This window comes from Pomacea canaliculata, linkage group LG1 (assembly GCF_003073045.1).
Source record: "Pomacea canaliculata isolate SZHN2017 linkage group LG1, ASM307304v1, whole genome shotgun sequence".
NCBI classification, from domain to species: Eukaryota; Metazoa; Mollusca; class Gastropoda; order Architaenioglossa; family Ampullariidae; genus Pomacea; species Pomacea canaliculata.
In genome coordinates, this window is record NC_037590.1 from 20,780,836 (window position 1) to 20,804,214 (window position 23,379).

The following is a 23,379-nucleotide window of genomic DNA, read 5'->3' on the forward strand; positions in this document are numbered from 1 at the left end:
ACATCTTTCTTACATATCTTACATGCCTTACATCTACACCTCTTTTGCATCTCTTACATTTGCATCTCTCTTACATCTATCCATTATTCTTTCATCCTAAACAAATCTATTCATCCATCTATGTCTTCTTTCCATATATTCATAGATACACATTTGTCCATCTATTTTTTATTCACCTTAACCAATCTATCTGTATTCCTGCATCCTCGTGATATTTTTCCAAGCGCTCATTTGCCACTGGCAAAGCCGAAGATCAAGTAAGCCTTAGTAAGGTATTCTGTGCTTTGTTGCACCCGGGGTAAGCAGAGTGCGAAATCATATTAGGCATGGAGTATAAGTTGAAGGGGGCGTGCTCAACAGGGGGAACCATTACCAGGATAATTTGAACACAGGTTCTGAAGCGGGTCCAAACCCTTTCATTACAAAATTATCTCTTACATAAGACCATTATCTGATTCACCGATGTTAGAACTTAAGCAAAACTGTTTTGATGAGGCAACAGGCGAGGTTCTCTGTAATGTTTTTACAGAATGCAGTTCATCTGCAGAAACCCAGAAAACCCACACAACAGCGAGCGCCATTAATTATTCAAAACTTTTTTTGAGTTTTTCGAAGCGATTCGCTTATTTAGATATTCTCCATGCAAATAATTGCTCGCGGCTAAAAGACATGATAAATGTAAGAATTGCAGCAACCATTTAGACAGCATGAAGCTGTAGAAGTAATCTGAGAAGTAAACATCAGCTTTCCAGATGACATCTTATCTTTACACGTTCATCCCTAATGTTAGTCTTCTTTTTAATTCGTTGACCTGTCCCAGGAGGGGCGATCCGCCTCGCAAAGCAAGTCTTTTGATGTTTGTGAATAACATTTCAAAGGCATTAAGATAAAACTAGCGGGAGGATAATACTCGTGCCCACACACCCACGTCCATCAGGCTTCAGCAGGCAACTCAATCACAATTTTTCTTCCAAATGTAATCTTCTTAATTGGCATTTTCTACATCCATCAGTCATTCATGCATTAGTTACATCAGCGTAACCATTACACTGACACAAATGAGATAAAAGAATTATAATTATTTCATGAAGATTAAAAGAATTCTGTCTGTCTGTCTGTCTGTCTGTCTGTCTGCCTGCCTGCCTGTCTGTCTGTCTGTCTGTCTGTCTGTCTGTCTGTCTGTGTGTATGTTTCCATCTGTGTGTGTCTCTACATGCTATCACTGCTACCGTTGCAATGGTCCCGCGTTCACATCCGATGATGGTGAAATTAGTTATTGATTGCATCAGCTTGAATTTGAGCTTAAATGCCGCTGCGTATCAAAATGTGTTTTTCTTTGTTTACAAAGTCGCCATGCCTACGATCCACAACCTTTCGTTACTGAACTGCCATGTCCCTCCATTCCATCGAAGACAAAACTGTGGCAAGGATTTTCACATAACCTAAAATGTCCGTCTACAACTTTGTTGGTCTCAGCAAACAGTCAGCAGTCCAGAGACATACATCCATGTTCATTATGGAGGACGATATTCATGACAAGACATATGCACGTTCTGCCAATCAATGCTGTTAAATTGAGAGAAAAACAACTGGGCAGTTTTAACCCTCTATGTTTCATCATTTGTGCTTGAGACGAGTTTAAAACAAAACAGATGAGAGCTGTGGAAATTTATCCATCCTCTAATGCACGGAGCTATCCCTCCACTTCGTTCGCGCACTTTTTACTGCAACATTCCTTAAAATACAAATTAGTTTATCCTAACCATGTTTTTCCTTTGCCACAGTTTTTAATAACATTATTTTTAATCTTTCATGCAAATAAGACTTAATAACAACGCCCACATGCACGCAACGCGCACTGCGTCTTCAATGCCAAGATATTGTTGAGTGACTGGAAGAGGATGGCTGATATTATGATGGAGTCTACACAGAAACCAATAACTGTTGGCGAGGATTTTATGCGTGAATGCTGGACAGAATGCCGCTCCTGTCAGCAGTGAATCAACGGAGCAGCCGATACCACCCCAGGCTGACCCCGTCACCACCCCAGGCTGACCCCGTCACCGCCTCCAGTGGCCACAAAACATGGCGAAGAGAATATTTGGAATGAAGCAGCTCGCACGCACACAGCTGTAAATCGCCTTGCGCCCAGAATGGCACGGCCTATGGTGATCTGCAAAATAAATGGCTGGAGTGGGAACTGATTAGTTTGGTGACCTGATTCTGACGACGGATTCTGTTTGGACAACAAACAGGTTGGAGTACTCACAGGCCCTCCAGTCTAAGAACCCTGAGGATCGCTTAGCCGGACACACACAACACACACAGAGCCTAGACTGGTTTTCTATAAAGAGAATTTAAAAAAAAAAACACTTAGCAAACACATTTTTATTTGTTGTTATATTTTACCTTTTTAATAAATAATCCTTACACTCGTAAGAAAGCGCTTGAAACAAGAACAAGTCATGGCATGGGCAACATACGAGGGACGGAAGAATAAACATCAATACTGACGACCAATCGAAGACAAATATAGAAAAACGAGAAGAGAAATCAAATAGCAAGAAGTGAAAATATTCTGATTTTGCAGAGGAAGACTTGTAGAGGAGTAGCAATAGACGGAAAAAGGAGGAAGGGATGAAAAAAGGACTAGCATTGTGTGACTGTTTTAGGAGTTTTCTTCAAGGCAAAGGTGAGGTTTTAGTTCAGATTTCAACGATCCAGTTGTAGGCAAACTAAACAATGAGGGAAAAAAAGGGGAAAATTTGATTCGATAGAATGTGAATACAAGAAATAATACCGGAATCAAAGGAGTGAAAGAATGAAGTACACGCTGCCAGACTCACATCAGAACCAATGATTTAAGTATAGAATACTCGTTCGTTAACACTTGTCAATTGACATCAGGACAGCAATCTTGAGTTTTAATAACAAATCGGAGAAGTTGCCTTTGGAAAATTTCAAAGACTCCATCAGATTATTTCGTGAAATGAATGTTTTTCTTCATATCAAGAACCTGCGCACTCTCTGACGACGTGAAGGCGAACATTTGCTGTCAACAAAGCAATTTCCCTCTCAGGCAAACTCCGTTACTTCCATTCTCCCCTGCTGCTCCATAGTTAAGAAATCTGTGTTTATCCCAAACAATGGCGTCTTAGTTGACATAATTTAAACAACAGAGCCTACAGGCGTATTAGTATCACAGGTTTAGCCGTTGACACCAGCAAGCTTCAAGCCGATTAAAAGCTTGCTTCCATGTGCGATGATATCCAGGAGCAGAATATCTGGAGCATCAAGGAAGCCGACCAAGAGGTTGTTTACCCCAGCATCTAGCCTTGTAATCGCTTTTTAGTGGCGTGAAGACTAGATGACATGTCCAGCACATCCAAAGGTCTTCGCCGCGCTGACAAGATGTCGTTTGAAGGAGTCAAAACAAGAAATCCAGAGTTCTTCACGAGCGGCTGGCCACCGTAAATAGACCCATTTGGGTGAAATTCTCCCCCCGAGTGTTTTCTGATCGCAAGGAAATGGTTCATACAAAGCTGGACCACCCATTCGATCGCTGGCTTCCACGCACAGGAAATATGTTTTGTGTTTATTTAATGAAAGGCGGTCCGCCTTTTAGTCTGTTTGTCCTTCTGTCTGTTTGAGTGTCTGTGCGAATGTCAGCCTCGATTTGCCTGTTTTCTTTCAGTACTACGTGCGAGCTTGTGACTGTTTGTCTCCATATGTGAACTTTTGTATCTGCTCTTTGTATGTGTGTATGAGGATGTTTACTTCTCAAAGTTAGGTGGCAAAATACACGTGCAACTTTTATCTTTTTTTGACAGTATTTATCTTTAAAACCTTATTATATCGTAAATGACCAATTCTTCTGTTTTAAACAACAACTTCGATTTCACATTTGCTCAAATTAGTGAAAAATAGCAAAACCATTAATCCAAATAACTTTTTGATAAATGCAATTCTACTTTTTAAAAATAAATAATTCAATTCACGGATCTTTTTCTGTTTTCTTCATGTTGTTATAATTCCATTTTGTTAAAATATTCCCCACTGTTCCACTTTCTTGACAGGAAGGAAAGGCTTGTTGTTAACATCCTGACAGGATGCTTGGAAAAAGTGTTTAATAACAGATGAATAACACTGATATTGCTATTGCAAGAAATTATTTGCATGTTTTATTGTAGAAATGTTACTCTTATTTATAGTAGAATAAGATAATACTGAGCAGCAGAGAATACGTGAAAGCAAAGTAATATTTATTGAACACTTTAGGATAGCTTTCATATCGAAAAGCTTTGCAAATACGCTTAGGTTTTTTAGCTATAAGAATATTCACCTTAAGAAAGCTCAACTCGGTAAATAGTCTATCTCCATGATTCTCCATGATTGTCTCCATGATTCATCGTCTTTTTTAGCCATCTGGGGTTTTACAGTGGAGAGCATCTACTAAGCTGCTAAAACAATTAACCTTAAAAATTTCATGATCTGCGTAAGTTAAACATCAGTGTGTATAGTATATATATAGACACATAGAGCCAGAAAGAAAAGAGACATAGCGACCATGTTGTCTTGGAACGAGACTAAAGGCGGAAATGTTTTCATGAGAGAAAATTGAAGAAAAGCACGATTGAGGGTAATATTGAGTTGCAGCCTTATTATTAAGTCTATAACTTTAGCCAGAACCATGTGCAGGACCGGCGGCAAGGAATGGTGGAGGGCTGTTAGCCATGGCAATGTCGCCAGAGGAAATAAGCAGCTATGCCATCTCCTTGACTGCGCATCTGGTGTTGCATAGTATTTTACTGCCAGATTGTCTGCCTGTACTTATATTACCTGTGCTTGGTCCTGTAAACATTCAATTTTGATTCAACATCAAAACACCAGTCCCCCAATGACAGAAAAAGCTTACTGTCCACAGTCCACCACGTCAGGTCCGTAAAGGTCGTTCTTCACTTGGCAAACATTGTCCAGACTTAAGAATTTGGGTCAATCCATACTGATTTTCTAACACATTAGTACAAATTCAGTTGCCAAAACAAAAAGACTTTGAAACATTTTAGAGGTTTGACTTCAGTGCTTCGCTTGGCTAGACAAGTCAAATATCGAACAGCGAAATTCAACCATAACCTATTTAACATATAGGAATTCCAAAATAAGGTGTATGGAGATATGCATTTTCATGGCAGTAAAATGAGATTTGAAATAATAATAATAATAATAATAATAATAATAATAACAGCAACAGCAACAACAACAATTGTAAAGTTCATGATTTGAATGTGCTTCACACAAAAGACTACAAGCTAGCCTAAGGTCAAAACAAAAAATTATAAGTAACACCAAAATGATGACATCGTTTTTTTATTGAGCTTTGTGTCAATCTTAACAAAACAAAAAGACTACTCTTCTACATTTGTCTCTAAGGACCCATAGAAGAAACTTTGGATGACACTCGTATTTATATCGTTGGACCCTTATAAGAAAATTTTGATGAATCTTGTATTTATATCGTTGGAGACCCGAACCTCGGGGATTTGTCACTGGGACAGAACAAAAAAGAATTCTTCTAAAAAAAAAAAAAACCTTAATCTTATTTAACAGTCTGCAAGTCCTTTGTCTTTTTTTAAAAATAAATCAAAATGAGTTTCTTTCCTCTCAATAACTCAGTGGTTCACTGCTGTGAGAGACGATAGAAAGGTGAAGGGTTAGGGTTAGTTTCCTACAAATAAAAAAACCCACGAAAACAAGATGGTAATCTTAACGAACAAACAACACAAACACTGTTAGGTAACTAGAACCTCCTTGTACACTGATTACAATATCACAATGTTGAAGATGAAAAAGAATGATTACAATGTACATGATGATATCTGCGAGACCTCCCTCTAACATGCTGACAGCGGTCCTGGGAGCATGTGGCACTCAGACTGGATGCAAATGGCTTTATGCAATCATCAAACACGTCTGTCTCCTAGGAATGTTTTGGCATTGATACACGACAAGTCACTGCATTCATCTTTGAATAAATGCATGTTTGAAATAGGGAATGATGGATGGAAGAACTAGCGTGACTCTGTTGCTTCTATCCCAGGAAACTTTATTTCTTGCATTCAATGTGTTGTCCACAAAATGATTCCCTTGTTAAATGTTCAGAGACCTTTGACCTCATCCTTTTTCCTCCTCACGCAGGAGTTTTTGATTATGACGTCACGGAGCGCAGCGCCCTCGCCTTCCGGCACTTCGTGGGTCTCATTCACTCGCCACCCGTGCAGCCCGGCTACAAGGCCTTCCAGAAGATTGTAGACGAGTATTTGGAGAAGCAGCCGTTTAATTTTACTAACCCGCTCCGCAACATGAGCACCTTCAGACGGGTAAGTCCATGACGTCACGGGCCTGTTGACCCCACATCTGAGGGTCGTGTGCACAAACACATGCTAGACGCTTGCGGAAGGGTTACCGCCAAATAGTCCGCGGAAATACTTGTAAAATATTAGTGATCAGGCTACATGGCGCCTGGTGATGGCCAACACCTTAAATTTTCTCAGAATTTCTCCTTTTAGCATCAAGTGGCGTCTAGCGACACACCGGAGACATAAAAACTGTTTCCTTTTAATTGATGACAACCTAAACTAAAATTGTTCTATTTTTCAGTGCTATTCTTGGTATTAAAAACTACCGATACGTTTACATGCATGAGTATGTTCTAGGATGATAAAGCGTATTCTAATATATCCGAATATATTTTAATATCTTAACAGGGAGTCAAGCTACAGATTCGAATACATTCACATTTATACACCATTGGGTCACTTTATGTCATTATTTTATAGCTCAAAAACATAGATATGTGAAAGGATGTTCCCATTTCGCAAATAAGGAGTGTAGGAGTTAGCTACACAATATTCCCTTTATATAAATTTGCAGATATGAACTCGGATACTACTGCTCGCTGCTTTGGTTTCCAACACACTAAACACATTTTCCAGCCCAAAATAATTACCTGTGCAGATAAGACCTGAGGCCGCCTACCTGTACGATGCAGTCTGGTTGTATGCAAAAGCTGCAGACCAGGTGCTGAGAGAAGGAGGAAGTCTGCTGGACGGACGAAGAATCATCGCTCACATTCAGAACCAAACTTATCAAAGTAAGCTCGCTTCTTACCTCGCACTCACCGCCCTCTTACCTTGAGGTAAGACAAATAAATCTTTCAGATGGCAGTCGAACCAGGAACATGAAGAAACAAACAAGATGAAAACATCCACAGACATCCATCTTAACAACAAACTTTTTTTCTCAACCATCCTTTTTCTTGTTACAGAAGACATTTCGGTAATATTCATTGCTTCCAAATGACTGAAAGAAAGAAAGAAAGAGAAAATGTGAAAGGTTTGCTTTTTGCTACCTGTTTGAGGTCGGCATCAGTGACAATGTCTGAAAACATGTTTCAGGTGCGTTCGGATATCTCAGTAAAATCAACTCTAAAGGCGACACTGAAGGGAATTTTTCTTTAATCGTGAGGAAGGCGACGGAAAAGGGTTGGGGCATGTTTCCTGTCGGCAATTTTCGACTGACATTTGATTCCGATGACATTCCGGTAAGTTCTAGAATCTAATGTTTGGCATAAAAAGCTAATGGAAGCCGTTAGAAACACAAAGAAGCCTACTGTAGTGCAAAAATGGCGATTTAATTAAAATGTAGACAGTGACTCAGTTTCAAAGAGGCATTATTAAGGTTTGGAGAGTGTCTGGTTTCATTGTAAAATGGATTTAATTAGACCAATGTGTTTAGTGATACATCTTTTGTATTTTCATACTCAACTTTTGGATAACTTTTTATTCTACCCCTGTGTGTGTGCGTGCACGCGCGCGTGTTTCAAGGAGGGAGAAGAAAGTGTCTAAGAATTCACTTGTATTCAGAACTATATATTACTACACTAAAATCAGCTATCCTCAGTATTTCGGATTTTGGTGTTATTATCTGTCTTGTCAGGTGGGTTTCATCCGGCACAACCATTTTTCACATTCCATCTTTTCAAATCCCCAAACTGTTTTCGGTGTGTGAAGAGAAAACACATCTCAAAGAATCTCGTAGCCAGAAGAGTTGGTCCTAAATACTTTTTATCTTGGATGAGAAAGATCAAGGAAAAGATGAAAGGATGACCTCTCAATCAAAAGGAAAAATAAAATTAAAAAAGACAGCTGTTTTTGAGGTGTCAACTCCAGTTTAAAAGGTCATGTAAAGCTAGACCAAAGTCTTCTGGAGTCTTGATACTGGGACAAGGTTTTGAAATTCCGCAATCCCACTCAAGCACGTGGGTGTTCACACGCGCCCACGCATACACAGAGAAAGAAATAGAGGAAAGGGAAAGAGAGAGTTAGGTTGTATGAAGAAGAAAATCAGTTTTTAACAAATGATTGTTCAAAGTGTTCAACATCCAATATGGCCTAAGCCCGTCATTAACGAAGTTCCGGAAAATACACCTTAAATAGGGAAACATTACCGACCATAAAAAAATACAGTTTAGCAAGGCTCAAAGCCTATTGTACTGTCTAACTTTTAAAACTATTTTTTAAGTACCTATTGTTTCTTTAGATATATTTGTACAACGCACGACATTGTTTTACATCAGCATACACGTGTAAATATACATTATGATGATTGCGCTGTCACTGACTCGTCACACAGTAATAAAACAAACAAACAAACAAACAAAAGTAAGAATAGTCACAACTACATGTAACACTAAAGGTCACGTCAGTCTCGCGCCCAACCTTTCCATGCGTCAGCCGGAAGTGGGCAGCTTTGGGAGCTGCGCGTGGTGAACAGATAAGTGTTTATGGCGATAATAGGGTAGTTGAGGCCAGACGTTGATTGCGGCCGTTGACGGGGGCACAGTGGGCAGACTCTTGGAGCTTCGACGGCAACCCTTCCCCTAAAAAAAAAAAAAAAAGAGAAAAATCGTGGAGGAAACGCCCTCCCCTCTGTCAACGTTGAATACCCGTACAACGATTTGCTGGCCAGGCTCTGGGCGGAAGTGGAATCAGTTTTGGGCGTGCGCACTCAGTGAAAGATTGCACAAAAAGACGTTAACATTTTGTGGTTAAAAAATAATTTTGTAGCAAGATAAAATTGGAGGTGAAGAAATATTTCCTAAGCTTCAACACCGTCTTCTGTTTTTTACCCTGTCGTGTGAAAGCCATCAATTATTTATCGTAGTTGTCTGACTCGATCAAAGGATAATAAAGAAGACGGGAAGGTTGTGCAGATCATTACAACAGGGATATGATATGAGATAATGGCTTGTAGTAGATTATTGTAACAGGGAAATGATGGAGGAGGATGGGTTGTAATTATGCAGAAAAATGAAATAACTTAAAAGCTCAATATAACAGGAATACGATGTAGGAGAACAACTTTTTATAGACCATTAGACAATAATTATAGAAGATAAATTGTACAGATCATTGTAACCTGGATATTATGTGGGAGAATAACTTATAATTATACAGTGAGGTACTAGTTTGTAACATGGGTATGACGTAGATAAATAACTTTCTGTAGATCATTAAGCAGGATATTATGTGGGATAACTTGTATACGATCATTGTAACATGGATACATTGTGGAGTCTATTGTAGCAAATGATAATAAAAGATATTATGTGGGATAAAGTTTCACCTCGAGACCCTCTAAAATAACCGCCAGTTGAAATGCTTTCTGTCACAATTTTTGTTTTACAAAGAAGCAAACACAAGAGTCACTGGAAGAAGTGATTTTACATTCATGAAGTAAAAACGTATGATCAACAAAAACATACATAAAAAGTAAAAATTGATTGTGGTATTGGTAAAAAATTACATTATCTTTTATAGCTTCCCATAATTTGGTGCGTTGTTAAGATAAAAGGACCAAGATGTTTATTGTTGGCAAATGAAAATTCAGTTACACAGGAGTGAGGAAGAGAGAGAGAGAGATAGAGAGAAAGAAAATGACAAAATGAGTTAAAGTTCTGTATAATAAATTCTCAATGTAATATCTTTATCTTTTCTCAAAGCAATGGTTTCCCAAGGGATTGTGTGTGTGTGTGCAGACATTTCAGTTTTACGGCAACGAAACCATTCATTGGATCGCGGGAAGACCACCACTGGACGAGCCTGAATGTGGCTTTCACCACGAGCGTTGTATTCCCCCGACATGTGAGTGGTTGTGGATTGTTTGTCTGTTTATACAAGTAGAAACGCAACATTCTACAAACAGCTAACATTGGAGTCCACAGATATCCCTGTGGATGTATCTTGCACAGAAAGACATATCTGTGTCTCACACAGCTCTACATACATTTCCATACCACCAGTGTTTGAAGTGAGGGGGGATGCAGCAGAAGGGAGGGGAGTGTGTGTATCTGGAAGTCTGCGGTCTTTGAGTGCCATGCCTGCAGAGAGCAAGCAGGGTATCCGAGGCCGTGACCTATTCCTCGTGCGCCGCAGACGTATGATGTCACAAAGACTTTGTTTAAACGAGGAAGATGCTGCAAATGCCAGGAGACACTGTAGAGGGGTTGATGTCTCTAGTGAACTGAACTGGGTCACAAAACACGTAAAGTGGGTCACAAAGCACGCATGATTGCTTCTCTCGTCTGACATTCTGCTGGCGTACACATGCATACAGATTCGGCAACACACGGCAAACAACATTTGGTTTCATTTCCTTTTGTCACGTGCTCTTTTTTTTGTAGTATTGTGTATTTCTTATGAGGTTCTTGGTATTTATTTCTCCTAGCTGTGGTCAATCTGTTAATTTAGTTGTCCATGTTCCCTTTTATCTCTCAAATTCTCTCTCTCTCTTCTGACATGCTAGCATACTCTCCATCCTTTTGTTTTCATGTAACTTCACACACAAACACACACACAGACTTGTGACAATGTCATGAAGCTTTACCTGTGCACGTGGCTACAGGGCAGGTGCGAACTGTCCTCTGTTTCAGCCTACACCAAAGAAGTTGTCGCTGGTATCGCAGGCAGCCTCATCCTCATCGGCACTATTGTAGGTTACCTCATTTACAGGTGAGAAACTCAACGAGTTCTAACGCCTATGGAATCTCCCGAAAAATTGCAAACCTATGAATGGTTACAAATAAATGTTTCTTTAGTGGGTTCTAAATTGTAATCTATTATTTGTTCCCCTCGATATAATCTAGTTTTCTTGTTTAAACAATTCCGTTATTGTCCGTATATTGGTTTTTTTTATTGGGTACAGGTGTTTCAACATAAAATTTAATTACCACCCCTTACCGGATAACAATTGCTAAGATACCTCAGGTAAACTATATTGTAGTATGTTGCTAGCAATCATATGTAAATTCCCCGTTTTTTCTAAAAATCAAGCAAGCTAATTTTAAAACATTATTAACAAAGTGTGTACTATGCTGTGTATTTTCCAAACATAGCAACCTGAAAGTTTTGAAGAATTGGTAAGCTTATTTGTATTACCTGCACCTTTACGATGTTATAACATTTGGAGACTTGCTCCCTACAAGCACACCACGATGCTCAGTAAATCTTTTTCTGTCGCATACTGACATTGTAACATATGCACTCAGTCGGCAACCTGTATATCTATATATTGCCTTTTGTTGCCGCTGCCATTTTCTGTTTATTTTTCTACTTTACCTAAAGCTATCGTTTTCTAATTTTTAAAACTGCACTGTTTTAAATTTTTAGACCAATTAGAACACATTTCTCTGCTAATGGGCTTATTTGTTTTTGAAATTTATTGATTCACCATGTAGAAATATTTCAGGAAAATTATAAAAAAAAATAATTTCTTAACTGATGACTTACAAAGTCTCACTATATATTTTTAAACTTTTTTTCTTTACAACACATGTAATCAGAATCCAAGGCGCTTCAACTGTTTGCCTTTTGTCTACTGACTTTGTTTAGTACTAGTCATTGCTAAGCTGTTGTGTTTTCCTCAAATTATATATTATCTAGTATTATCTAGTAGTAGTTGTAAAAATATAACCCTATTGTTATGGAAACTATATTTTTCGTATTTTCTAACATATTTCCTGTTTATAATCTTGACTGCCTTTCGGCTTTCCTAAAGCAGTGTCTGCTTGTGTCTCACTTTCCTTCAATTTTGAGAAGACGATACTTTGTCTTATAAATCCTGAATTTTATTCTTACACAATCATGCAGTAGCACCTGACAAAGTGTAATTATTTAATATCGCAGAAAAAATGTAAATAATTATTAAAAGTCCAATCGTGAAATAATCGCAGCTTGTCATATACTTCAAGGGGATATGGAAGTTTTTTCATTGTGATGTTGAGTCTCTTTTTAAAAGTTCTCATTTGTTCTCGTTGTTTCTCCGAGTGATAAACTTAACTAAAGCTTAGAGCAAGTACAGATATGAAAAAAACAACAAATGAAAGGAAGAGCTACTCTCATTAAAAGCCATAAGGTTCGAACTCCGTTGCTGTCATTGAAGACTCTGGACTGTAAAGAACATTTCCACGAAGACCGCACACTTCTCTGCTCATTGCCATTATTTTCTCATGGCTGTTTCTTTATGCCACTATCTAATCATCATCAGCAAGACTAGAAACAAAGACAAAAACACTAAAAATTCTTCACACTGCAAACATTCGACCTACCACAATAACATCACATGACATTTCTACCATCTTACTGCCTTTTTCTCTCAAGCTCCAAGTCTTTTTATGTTGATTTTACTGTCTTACACAAGGATGCATTAACTATCACTTGATGGGCTCTAGTTTTTTTTCTGCTTGTCGTCCTCATGTTGACATCCTTGCTGGTGGAAGGTTTCATTTCACAACCATGTTTGCTGGAGGTCGTGAAAAGCCAAATGCGGGTCCGCCAGAGAAAGAAGACCCCGCGAACAGCATCCACCGCAGCCAAAGACAGACAGACACACACTTGCCGTGCAGGGAGTCTGTAGAATTCTTTGGCTAGAACTTGCAAGAAAAACAGAGAGTACAAATCACGCACACAAGAAACTTGAGACAAGAATGTAATCCTCGCCCGTTACCAAGGAAACATAGTTTGTAGTTCTTGTCTCAAATCTCGGATGACGCTTGAATTTTTTCGATTAAAGTGGTTTCGTGAAGGTAAAGTAGGGATGGTGCAATGACGAATACGAACAACTAGCAGGAGGGAGAAGACAGAGGAGAAAATTAAAAGAAGAAAATTATGTTAAGCCAGATGTTTGGAAGAAAAAGTTGAATTAAAATATATATATAATTACACATATTATAGCAGTGCATGAGAAATTATATCTAGGCAAAGGTGTGGAGATTACTGAATAGAATATCAAATATGGTTCGTGGGCTTTTTATCTTCTTTTCTGGTGAGAATTACAGCCACTCGTGTGCATTGCAATTTATGTAATTCTCGGACAGCTACAACTGTTACCAAATTTTAATCTCAAGAAAAACATTTGTTTGCCGCGGTGGAGAAGCAGATCAATGTCGGCAAGATGCTTTTGTCAACACTGCATGGCTGGTGATCAATGGCATCTTGCCTGGTCGCCAAAACTGCACCGCCTCTTGTTTCTGTGCAGACTGCCACTAAATTACGGCTAGTTCCCAGTTTGTAATATGTTAAAAATATGAGAGTTGGCTGTTCTTTATTTCTTTCTTGAGCATCTTGAGAAAGGGTTATGTTGAGATGTTTGTTTGAAACATGGTTTTCTTTGCTTGTCCTGTGCATTTGTCTTTTACAACACTTATCAGACAGTCACATTTATAACAGTGGTTAAACATTGTCCTGGAAACTATCCTCTGAATTATAGGGTTTCCTCTTCTGCAACTTCTTCGGATTTGATTCCTGAAGTGACAGGTGACCATGTAAAAGCACAAGATAAAAGTCTTAAGAGCAGTTTGGTTATTGACGATAAAACTCTCAGGCCATCTAATGACCATAAGCTTATAAATTATTTTGTTGAGATGGCTTACCATTCTGTACTGTGAGTCATTGATAGAGTTCTTGGTGCCTGACACCCTGCAGCCTCCGCTGTTTGGTCAGTCTGTAAGTTCAAGAGCAATGATAGCATCAGGGTTCCTACGTTAAAGCGAGTTATTGTTTATATAAATTATCGAAGTCCCCTGTCAACTCATAAATATCAGAAACCGATAAAAGATTATATGCAAAGGGCAATAGAAGACAGGTGGTGTTACTGTGCAGCGTGTTAGTGACAAAGTGTCTCATCTTCCTTTTAATTCCTACGACTGTCTCCATCTTTCCTATTCTTAATAAATAATTTCGCGTCTTTCTTCTTATCGTACCCGAGAGAAGCGGGTTTCAACATGAACATCACATTGTTTTGTTTTTTTTTCTCAAGTGTTGCAAATCAAGTGTCTGACAAGTGCTAGCAGTGATGCAAAATCTGCTTCTGTCATTCCACTTATTGATCTTTGAGACTTTGTGTTCTCCCTCATCTTGCCTGCCTCCTCCAAGGATCGAAAAGATGAAATAAGATACGCTGCTAGGGTAGCCCTGCGCCTCCTGATGAAGTATTCTTGCTGTCATTAAGCGAAAACAAAACAGAAAAAAAACATCAGCAAACAGTTTGCGGCATCTTTAGGCAAGAGGTTGTCGTGATTGTGTTTAATTGACTGTCTTTCTCATTCTGATGGTTGTGTTGGCACCACTTCCGGAATTTAACCAGTTTATTTATTTTAAACGGTTTCTGAATAATCAGACAAAAACTAAGATCATTTTGAAAATCGTCATTTAACATTCATCGCCTTCTTCTTAATCGATGATGATGATGATGATGATGAGGAGGAGGAGGAGGCCAAAATTTCTAAGGTGGAGGCTAACGATGATAAGGCCAATGTGAATTATGATGATATCTATGATTAAGCAGACTTCCAGGTTATATATAAGTGATGTCTACAGCTTTGTCTGTGTCCGGGTATTGGATGGGAGAAGCAGGCACTTTCTAGTTTTGACTGTCTCTGTGGTGACATGGACTCGTTCTTTGTAGATCATCAACAGCTCCATCCTTGCAGCTGCTCTATCAGCTTCTAATTCTTTCCCGTTTCGCCATCACGTGTCTTACCGCCATGTTCCCCGGACTTTGTTTCAGTTTCGCAAATCGCAAATGATGGGCGGCAGAGCACGGCAAAATTAGGCATTGCGCTGAGACAGAGAGAGAGAATGAAAAAGAATTTGTAAAACATGAACGTGTGATAGCACGAGCTGCTGAGAACCAGAGTCTCCGTCACGTCCGGACAAACAGTGTTTGTTGTTAGCACACGCACGTGCACGTGCAGCACGTTACCTGTTAGTGCGGCAGTCGCGTGCCGCTACTGATGGATGACAGCGTCGTCAGGGACGAGTGTGACCCACAATGGTGTGTGTGTGGAGAGTGACACCACTGGTGTTATCGGCAGGAGTTGCCAACCGACAGTAATGTGGTGTCTGCACAAACACCAGGCTCCAATGATTCTGTGTGTCTGTGTTTGTGCGTGCGGGCGTGAGTGAGTGAGTGATGGAGATTAAGAAATTTATGACGAGAGAACAAAAACTGAGAGCTTGAAATACAGACATGACTAATCGATAATGTGACTGATGAGTTTGGAAAGGAAGGAGTGGGAGAGAGGTGATAAATATTATTTTATGACCTTACCGTCCTAGAGAAGTGAGGTGTTGGAGCCTTCACATATCTCGGGGCCAGCGGTGCTCATCTTTTCTGTTCGCTAATCTTTCCCCACCCTGCTACCCAGTCCCCACTGACTATTGCTTGGCTGACTGGTGGAGAAGTGTTGGAGGTAACATGAGTGCACACAGTTTTGTTTCTGCAAGGATTCGTTCCTGTCCTAAAAACGTTTATTGTGCACATATTTATGAATATTTATTAACGTGTATCTTGATTTTTCCTTTGAGAAAGGAGACAATACTAAATTTCCTCCTCTTTTTTTAAATTTCCAGTCGAGACACTTTATAAGACAACAGCGATCTTGTCCGCCCATCTCTGTAGGTTGTGTCAGTAAAGGTAACAGAGGCTAACAGACTGAGCCACCGCGATAACCACAGACGATCCCGCACTGCGCATGCGCTGAATAATTGACGAAATACCCTCACTTCCTTCAAGTCACGCGATCGAGTCATTCTATCCAAAATATCGGCCTTCACTGGCCCTTCACACACACGGTTTGCTTTTTAATACAAATCTGTGAAGACACCCAGACCTGACACACCAGCCATGGCGTGAAGGTACAGAGACTGTACTCAAGAAAATGTTGGGTACAGCAACAGCCGGGTACCTTCCTGTCATGGAAAACGTTGTACCCTTTATATTCTCAGTGAAACTCTGAACACAAGTGACTTTTTTTTTTTTTTGAATGATGAACCTGTGGGGAGCGGCATGATTTCTGGAAATGCATGCCCTATGTGCGTTTCAATAATTTATTTGTTTATCCTAGTGACAGTCTGTTTGTTCAGCTTGTGTCACAGACATGCAGACCAACAATGATCCATTGTGATTTATCTTTCAATAATTTCTTACTTCATCGCATCAGAACACTCAGTCATGTGTGTCAGAGGATGATGAAAGTTTAGTGAAAATAACGATGAGAGGCCATGACTATCACACATCAGGGCAAAGAAACAAAATTCCGTGCTGACCATCGAGACAGCCTGACCATGTTATCTTTCTTGTCACGAAATTAGCTCCAGAACACCAACAAATACATGGCAATGCTATTTTATCTAGTTACAGTCACGTGTTCTCGTGCACGTGTCACAGAAATAAGACTGTGATCACACAGACATCGGCAATATCAGTTTAAGAAACTGTTGACAACCTCCGGTGTGTTGCTTATCAATCCTTTTTACTTTCAAAATAAAAAATGGTGTTGTGGGAAGCGAGTTTTCTCATATAGCTGTCGGGGAAAAAATGGAAAACCCGATCCAAAATAAATATTCATAAAAGTGTTTTATTTTCTTGTTTCCCTTTCCCGATTTTTCTCTCAAGGGATTTCCCCGCGCAAAGAGAAAACGCAAATGAACTTTTATGAAGGTCACATGGTTGAGCTAAAATATGGAGCCTGCTGAGTTTTTGCCATTATTTGGAATACTTTTTCCTGAGTGCAGACAGCACTGTGTAAGGAGACGGTCTGGTCAAGAGAACAAAATACTCAGATTGAGGGTCAAAGGTTAAACATCGTGTCTTTGATATTGCTTCCTGTTTCATGCCTGAATACTTGATAGTTCGGTACATTTTTTTCTGATTGTTTGGTGTACGCAGTAACGTGTACATAAAAATACACACACAAACACACACACACACACAAAAAATAATAATAACTCCCAACTGCACTCAGTTTAATTTAGTCATTAGACCTGTACTAATGTACAAATAAGAAAACGAGATTCTCGCATAAAGTGAATAATAATAAAAATAAAAATATAAAACAAATTAGCCTCATGCTTTTTTTCGCACACATAAAATAATATAAAAATGTTTAAAAATATATTTAAAAGAAAGGAAGGGTAAGAAAGAAAGAAACATTAAATGATTGAAAGTAAAAAAATAATCGAAAGAAAGACAGATAGACAAAAAGGAAAGAAGAGAAAGCTGTTCCCTACTTTCCAGTGCCAGACAAAATACACTTTTGCAGGAACTGGCGGTACGAACAGGACCTGGCAAGTCTGCTGTGGAAAATTGACTTCAAAGACATCACATTTCGGAGAGCAACCCAATCAAGCTTTCTGCCAGGGTTACGGTCAGCGAACCAAAGTTAGCTTCCTTTCATCTGGCTTCTTATTAAACTCGTTATCTTTCCAAATTTGTATCAGACATGACTCTGAAATATGCGTCTGTCAATCACTCTTTCACGAAAACAAACACGCAAACATATAAATAACATTACGCCATCTAAATCAAGACAGAAAGATGGGTATGTGTGTGTTTGTACGCGTGCTTGCACGTGTTGTATGTGCGCATGAATGTTTATATCGTGCATGTTTATTAAATATCTCTTTCTGTTAATTTAAATATCTCTTTCTGTTAATTTGTATAAATATTGTGTGCCTCCTGCAATACTAATGTCATGCAGACGAATACTAACCACAGCTACGTGTCATGTCTACCCGGTTTGCGAGGACGATGATACGGGTACACTAGCAACCAGTTGGCGTTGTTGTCACGAGTCTGCTTTGCTCTCAGGTTTGTGTAAACAAAATGTTTTCTGTTGTTCAGACCGCCGCGATGTGTCGCTCTCCCAGCCAGATATCTCTGATGTCTCAGAACGATTTCGACTTCCGGCAACTGTTCACGCACGTGGGGACCTACCGAGGGACCATCGTCGCCATTCGCAGGGTCAACAAGAAGCACGTGGAGCTCACGAGGAGTGTTCGCAAAGAGCTTAAAACGGTAAACACGAGAATGTATGTCACTGTAGTGGGTTGTTGTTGTCTTTAATCATGTTGTTGTTTATTTTCGTTGTTGTCAGATATGTAGTGCAATTTTTTAAAAACATTTCTCTGTTATCCTGGCTGATGTTTATTCATGGAGCTTATATGACAACAACATTTTGAATGGATTGTCCGTTAAGTTCATTTAACCGTTTGCAGATGTTGAATAAGGGTTTTTTGAGTTTTTGCTGAGGAAATAGAAGATCGGTTACTCTGTTAACCAGATACCTCTATATTATTTGTTTGTAGTCAGCTTATTCTTTCCTTCTATCCACCGACTAAATTTTCTTTCTATAATCATACTCCTGGCGATATTTCTTGTGAATCAAGCCTCTGTTACACAAAAACTGCAAGTTATCAGATCCTAACGGTTCTGGATCGAAACCTTTGATTAGCAGAAGGCCTTACATGGTAACGGATGAAAGATTGTTAATGGTCTTTAGTGGAATAAGCTTCAATGACACAGCTGGACCATTGTTTAATGTTTGACCTGTTCCGGTCGTAGCTTCGTTAATAATTGGGAAAAAAATTAGAAAACAAGCAAGCCAGTGGTGTAACGCCCAACTTATTCTCTGTGAATGCCTCTGAACTGGATGCCAAGCTTTTCACGGGCTGAGAGCAAGTTCCGTTGCATTCAAGCTCCTCGCCGACAGCGCGCCTGAAAGGGTTTAGCGAAATTCTCGTTGTTAATGAGAAGAAATCTCGCGAGAGTTTTTTCCTCGCCTTCTCCGCCTTCTGCGATAAAGCAGCTGTTAAGAGCAGAGGATGCTGACTTGCCCTCAGTGATTTCCTTTCAGAAAATTAAAAAAAAAAAGAAAATTCTTTTGTACTCAGAGAACCGAACGCTGTCGTTGGCTTGCGAATCCATACAGTGGTGGCCCAGTGGAAGAAGTTTCAGATGATTGCATCCCGTTGCGCAGGCAACTGATATGGGTTACATTGCTGGGAGGGGGAAAAAACTATAAAAGACCTCATTTGCAAACTTGACTCATAAAATGAGCACGTTTAATGAGTAGTCATGGTGTGTAGATGTGCACGATGCACATACATCTTGACTGTAGTCAGACTCGCAGACAGACTTATGTCCAGGCTGCTGCCAACAATTACATGCATCATGGACTTGCCTGCCTCCCACTGATCACTGCTCTGTCGTGCTGTCAGCTGGTGGCCTCTGTGGGTAAACACAATGTCTTGTTTATTGCAAAAGTTGTGTGGTGTATTTTGTTTTTTTTTTTTTTGGCAGATGCGAGAACTGCGTCATGACAACATCAACCCTTTTATCGGCGCTTGTATTGATTCGCCCAGCATTCTGATTGTCACGGCCTACTGCGCCAAGGGAAGCCTGCAGGTAAAAATGTTGCGTAACTGCATTTCTCCATAACCAGGACATTAGTATGCAAGAAGCGTGCGTGCGTGAGTCAGTGCGTTCGTGAGTCAGTACGTTCGTATGTTCGTGCGTTCGTGAGTGCGTGGTGTGTAAGAGTGTGAGTGCGTCGTGTGTGTGTGGGAGGGAAGGATCTAGTCAAGAGCATAGTAGGGAAGTTAATTAGGAAACGGAATAGTGAACAAAACTAAAATTATAATCGAACGTATGCACAAACGCATGAACACCCATCAACTCGAGCGCCTTATCAGTCTCTCTCTCTCTCTCACACACGCACACGCACATCCATATACATACATGCACACATTATTTAATTTGTTAATTATAAATCCTTATACACGTCTACAAATGTTTGTTTCTGAACCCTACTCCTCTTTCTCCTGTGGTTAATCTCCACTTTGTTGCGTTATATGGCTAACAACCATTTCTGCAGCTGCTGCTGACCTTTGCTCTTATCTTGTCTCAGGACATCTTGGAGAACGACGACTTCCAGCTCGACTCCATGTTCATCGCCTCTCTCGTTCACGACATCGTTAGGGTAAGGCACTGCGGGTGTTTGGAATCTTCCTTGTCCTTGGGGTGGCCACGTCCATCAGCTGTACTCCATCTGCCGTTCGCCAGCTTCTTCTTCTACTTCTTTCCCCCAGAGTTCTTGAATGTGCATCTAACACGTTAAATCTCTTAATTGTGTTGTCAGTTAATCTTTTTTCGATAAAACAAAGCCTTTTGCAGGAGAAGCTTTGTAAGGAGAAAGTCAGGAGCCATTCATAACTCTAGAATGCTCATACTTCCCTCTCTGGGATGAATAAGTACGACTTTTGTAGTATTTTGTGTCCACTTTGCCAACGCAAAAATCCTATTTTTATTTTCACACGAATTAATTAATTACTACAATCACACCAATAAGTAAACATCGAATCTTAGCCGTGTATGAATCGTAGGCTAATCAGCCAACAATAAACTTTTGATAAAACAATGTGACAATCATATTCATGCTACATTTTATTCGGGATACGGAAGAGATGAATACACTTTGACTTGTTATATAACAATGTATTGTATCACAGTAGGTTAGTGTTTCAGGGACTAGTGTGGCTGTAGAGCCAGAGAACTGTGAGTGGTTCACATTGCCTACACCACGTGAAAAAAATGGAGTCAAACCCTTTTTCTTCAACCTTTTATTTTGTCTGATTAATTGTGTATCTATCAGTTGCTATTGACTGGCTGCAGCCCAAACCGTTTTGTGTCTGCCACCCCCACTCAACGGCACTGATCACAGGGCAAAGTCGCTCGTTTCAAATCGTTGACATAATTAATAGTCTAGCTCATCAAAAGTTGACAGGTTTCAATTTATAAGGTGCGTGTGAAGGGAGGTAGGCAATATAACCCCTTATCTGGTGGTTAGTTTCCCCACCTAGACAGTAACAGTTACGTATATAGCAAGACCAAACACCATCAAAAACACAAAACAAACTGCAATCAAAACAAGCAGATATACCTTTACTCAACGTAAAGTACGGAAGTTTGTGATGACATTTTGAAGACAGCAGTTAAAGAAAGGCATTCATTAGGATATTTAATTTAATTTTATTATTGTTAGTGTATTGTTAGGGTTCAATATTTTGATTATTTTTTAATATTGTTAAAAGTCCCCAAAAGTTAATGTCTCCAGTAATTTGTTTTCCACAAATTGAGCCAACATTTTTACTCGCGGTTACCAGCAGCGTTTTGCTGCCATGGCGCCGAAGACAATCAGTTCGTTGATAGAGCACACTCATTTTTTTCTTTCCACAGTTGGGCAAGGGAAAGACAGAAGAGAAAGAGAGGAGTAAAAACGATTACTCCTCTCTTTCTCCTCTCCATTTTGTGTTGCTAGTCTGTGTTTCAGATTTCGTAAGGCCTTAACTAGAAACTGTGAATGTACAGAAGTACGAGATGGCGATTTCTTGCTGAGAAACACATTAGACGAGTACAGTTGCTTGTCCCTTTTATTTAGTCATTTTTCTTCAACCCTCGTCATATATTGAAGATTAGATCTTGTGAATATTATTTTTAAGAAAAGCTTTTGTAATGGAGTTAATGATCGGAAAGGGGTGCATTAAGCAAAATAGAATTTATCTCAAACTACCCTAATTCTCAGGGGGATAATTTTATTTGTGTCGACCTTTGAGCAGCAACATCTCGCATTTTTTCCCTTCTTCAAAGAAACAAAACAGAAAAATCTGTAGTATTTTAGAAAGCAGTGCATAAAGCAAAATCAGAAGAGACGAATGAATAGCGAGGTCGTTGTAAGTCATCTGTTCCCACGCAGGACATTGCAGTCCTTGTTTCTTTTGTCTCTAAGCGGGTCAACGAATTCAACCTCATCTGTTCTTTAATTTTGTCTTTGACAACTGTTACAGCTACTGTAGGCCCTGTGTTGGGCTTCTGTGTTGACAAATGATTATTTATTAGTTATTTTGGTGATCCCAGCGTGCACCGGGATATTTGTATTTAAGGACCCTGTCCACCCTGCGGGAGCCTCGCTTTCCTCCCTGACATCACCCAAAAATCTTATCTTCATCGTCTGTAAGCCTGAAGATCCCTCATCAGCCAGGGGGACCATCAGAGTGTTTCATCGACGCCTCGAGACCAAACTTCACACTCCACTGCCGTCTTTGGAATGTTCTGGAAGTTGAAGCCATGTCCTCGCTATACGTGCCTTACAGGAAGCAGAATTAACTTCTGTAGAACCTAGCGACAGATTCTCAGACCTAGCCATGACCTCTGCTGCACAGGCTTGCCCATTAATACCACAATTATTATTTGGATGGAGAATGCTTTCCAGGGACTTGACTCCCATTCTCATAACACTGCAGTTATCCTACTCTGGGGAGTGAGAGAGTGGTTTGTAATGTTGCTTGCTTAGAATAATGAACTGGATTGTCTGACTGAAGACATTTTTCGGGTTGTCACTCAAGTGTTTGTAATTTTGAGTCAGACCTGTGACGATCACATTTTAGTGTTTGTTGTAATTGTTATTTATGTCATTTGCTTTTGACGAAGCCCAATTACTGTATTTATCTTTTTGTCTGTGTGTCTGATATATATTATTTTAAATTTTATGGGAGCCATTTAGACAGACATGTTTTCTTGTTCCGATCCCCAAATCCTTCATCCACAAAAAAAAACTAGTGCATCCCTAAGCTGGAAATCCCAAACCCCAATCGCTGTTGCTGTTGATGGAAATGCGCATGCGTCATGAGGGAAGGTAGTTCAGTGACATTCGTCTGTGACATGGAACCATGGGAGACCATTGGTCATCCCCAGACTGTTACAGTTAGGTGCTGACTCGCTTTTAAGACCTTCTTCTTCTTCTCTTTTTTCAGATTTATTCGAGTCCGTGATTTGTGACTGGCAAAACAAGACAAAAGCTTTTAGTGCCACCTTGATTCATACTTCTCGCAGACATTTCTCATTCGTCTGAAGGATATTTGGCTGAGACATATGAGAGAAAATCGTGTAAACGTCTCTCACAGCTGCTATACACATCCTGAGCGA

The 23,379-nt window shown here is 39.7% G+C and overlaps 1 protein-coding gene across 1 annotated transcript in view; it reads left to right on the plus strand.

The window, feature by feature from the left end:
* LOC112566860 (receptor-type guanylate cyclase Gyc76C-like) overlaps nucleotides 1-23,379 on the plus strand; it is an 84,360-nt gene that overhangs the window by 43,689 nt on the left and 17,292 nt on the right. The window contains 10 exon segments of the mRNA XM_025243269.1: nucleotides 6,196-6,377; nucleotides 7,015-7,150; nucleotides 7,455-7,600; nucleotides 10,097-10,202; nucleotides 10,991-11,069; nucleotides 17,660-17,717; nucleotides 17,840-17,860; nucleotides 18,208-18,414; nucleotides 19,699-19,803; nucleotides 20,306-20,377. Of these exon segments, the coding sequence (XP_025099054.1) occupies nucleotides 6,196-6,377; nucleotides 7,015-7,150; nucleotides 7,455-7,600; nucleotides 10,097-10,202; nucleotides 10,991-11,069; nucleotides 17,660-17,717; nucleotides 17,840-17,860; nucleotides 18,208-18,414; nucleotides 19,699-19,803; nucleotides 20,306-20,377 (1,112 nt within the window).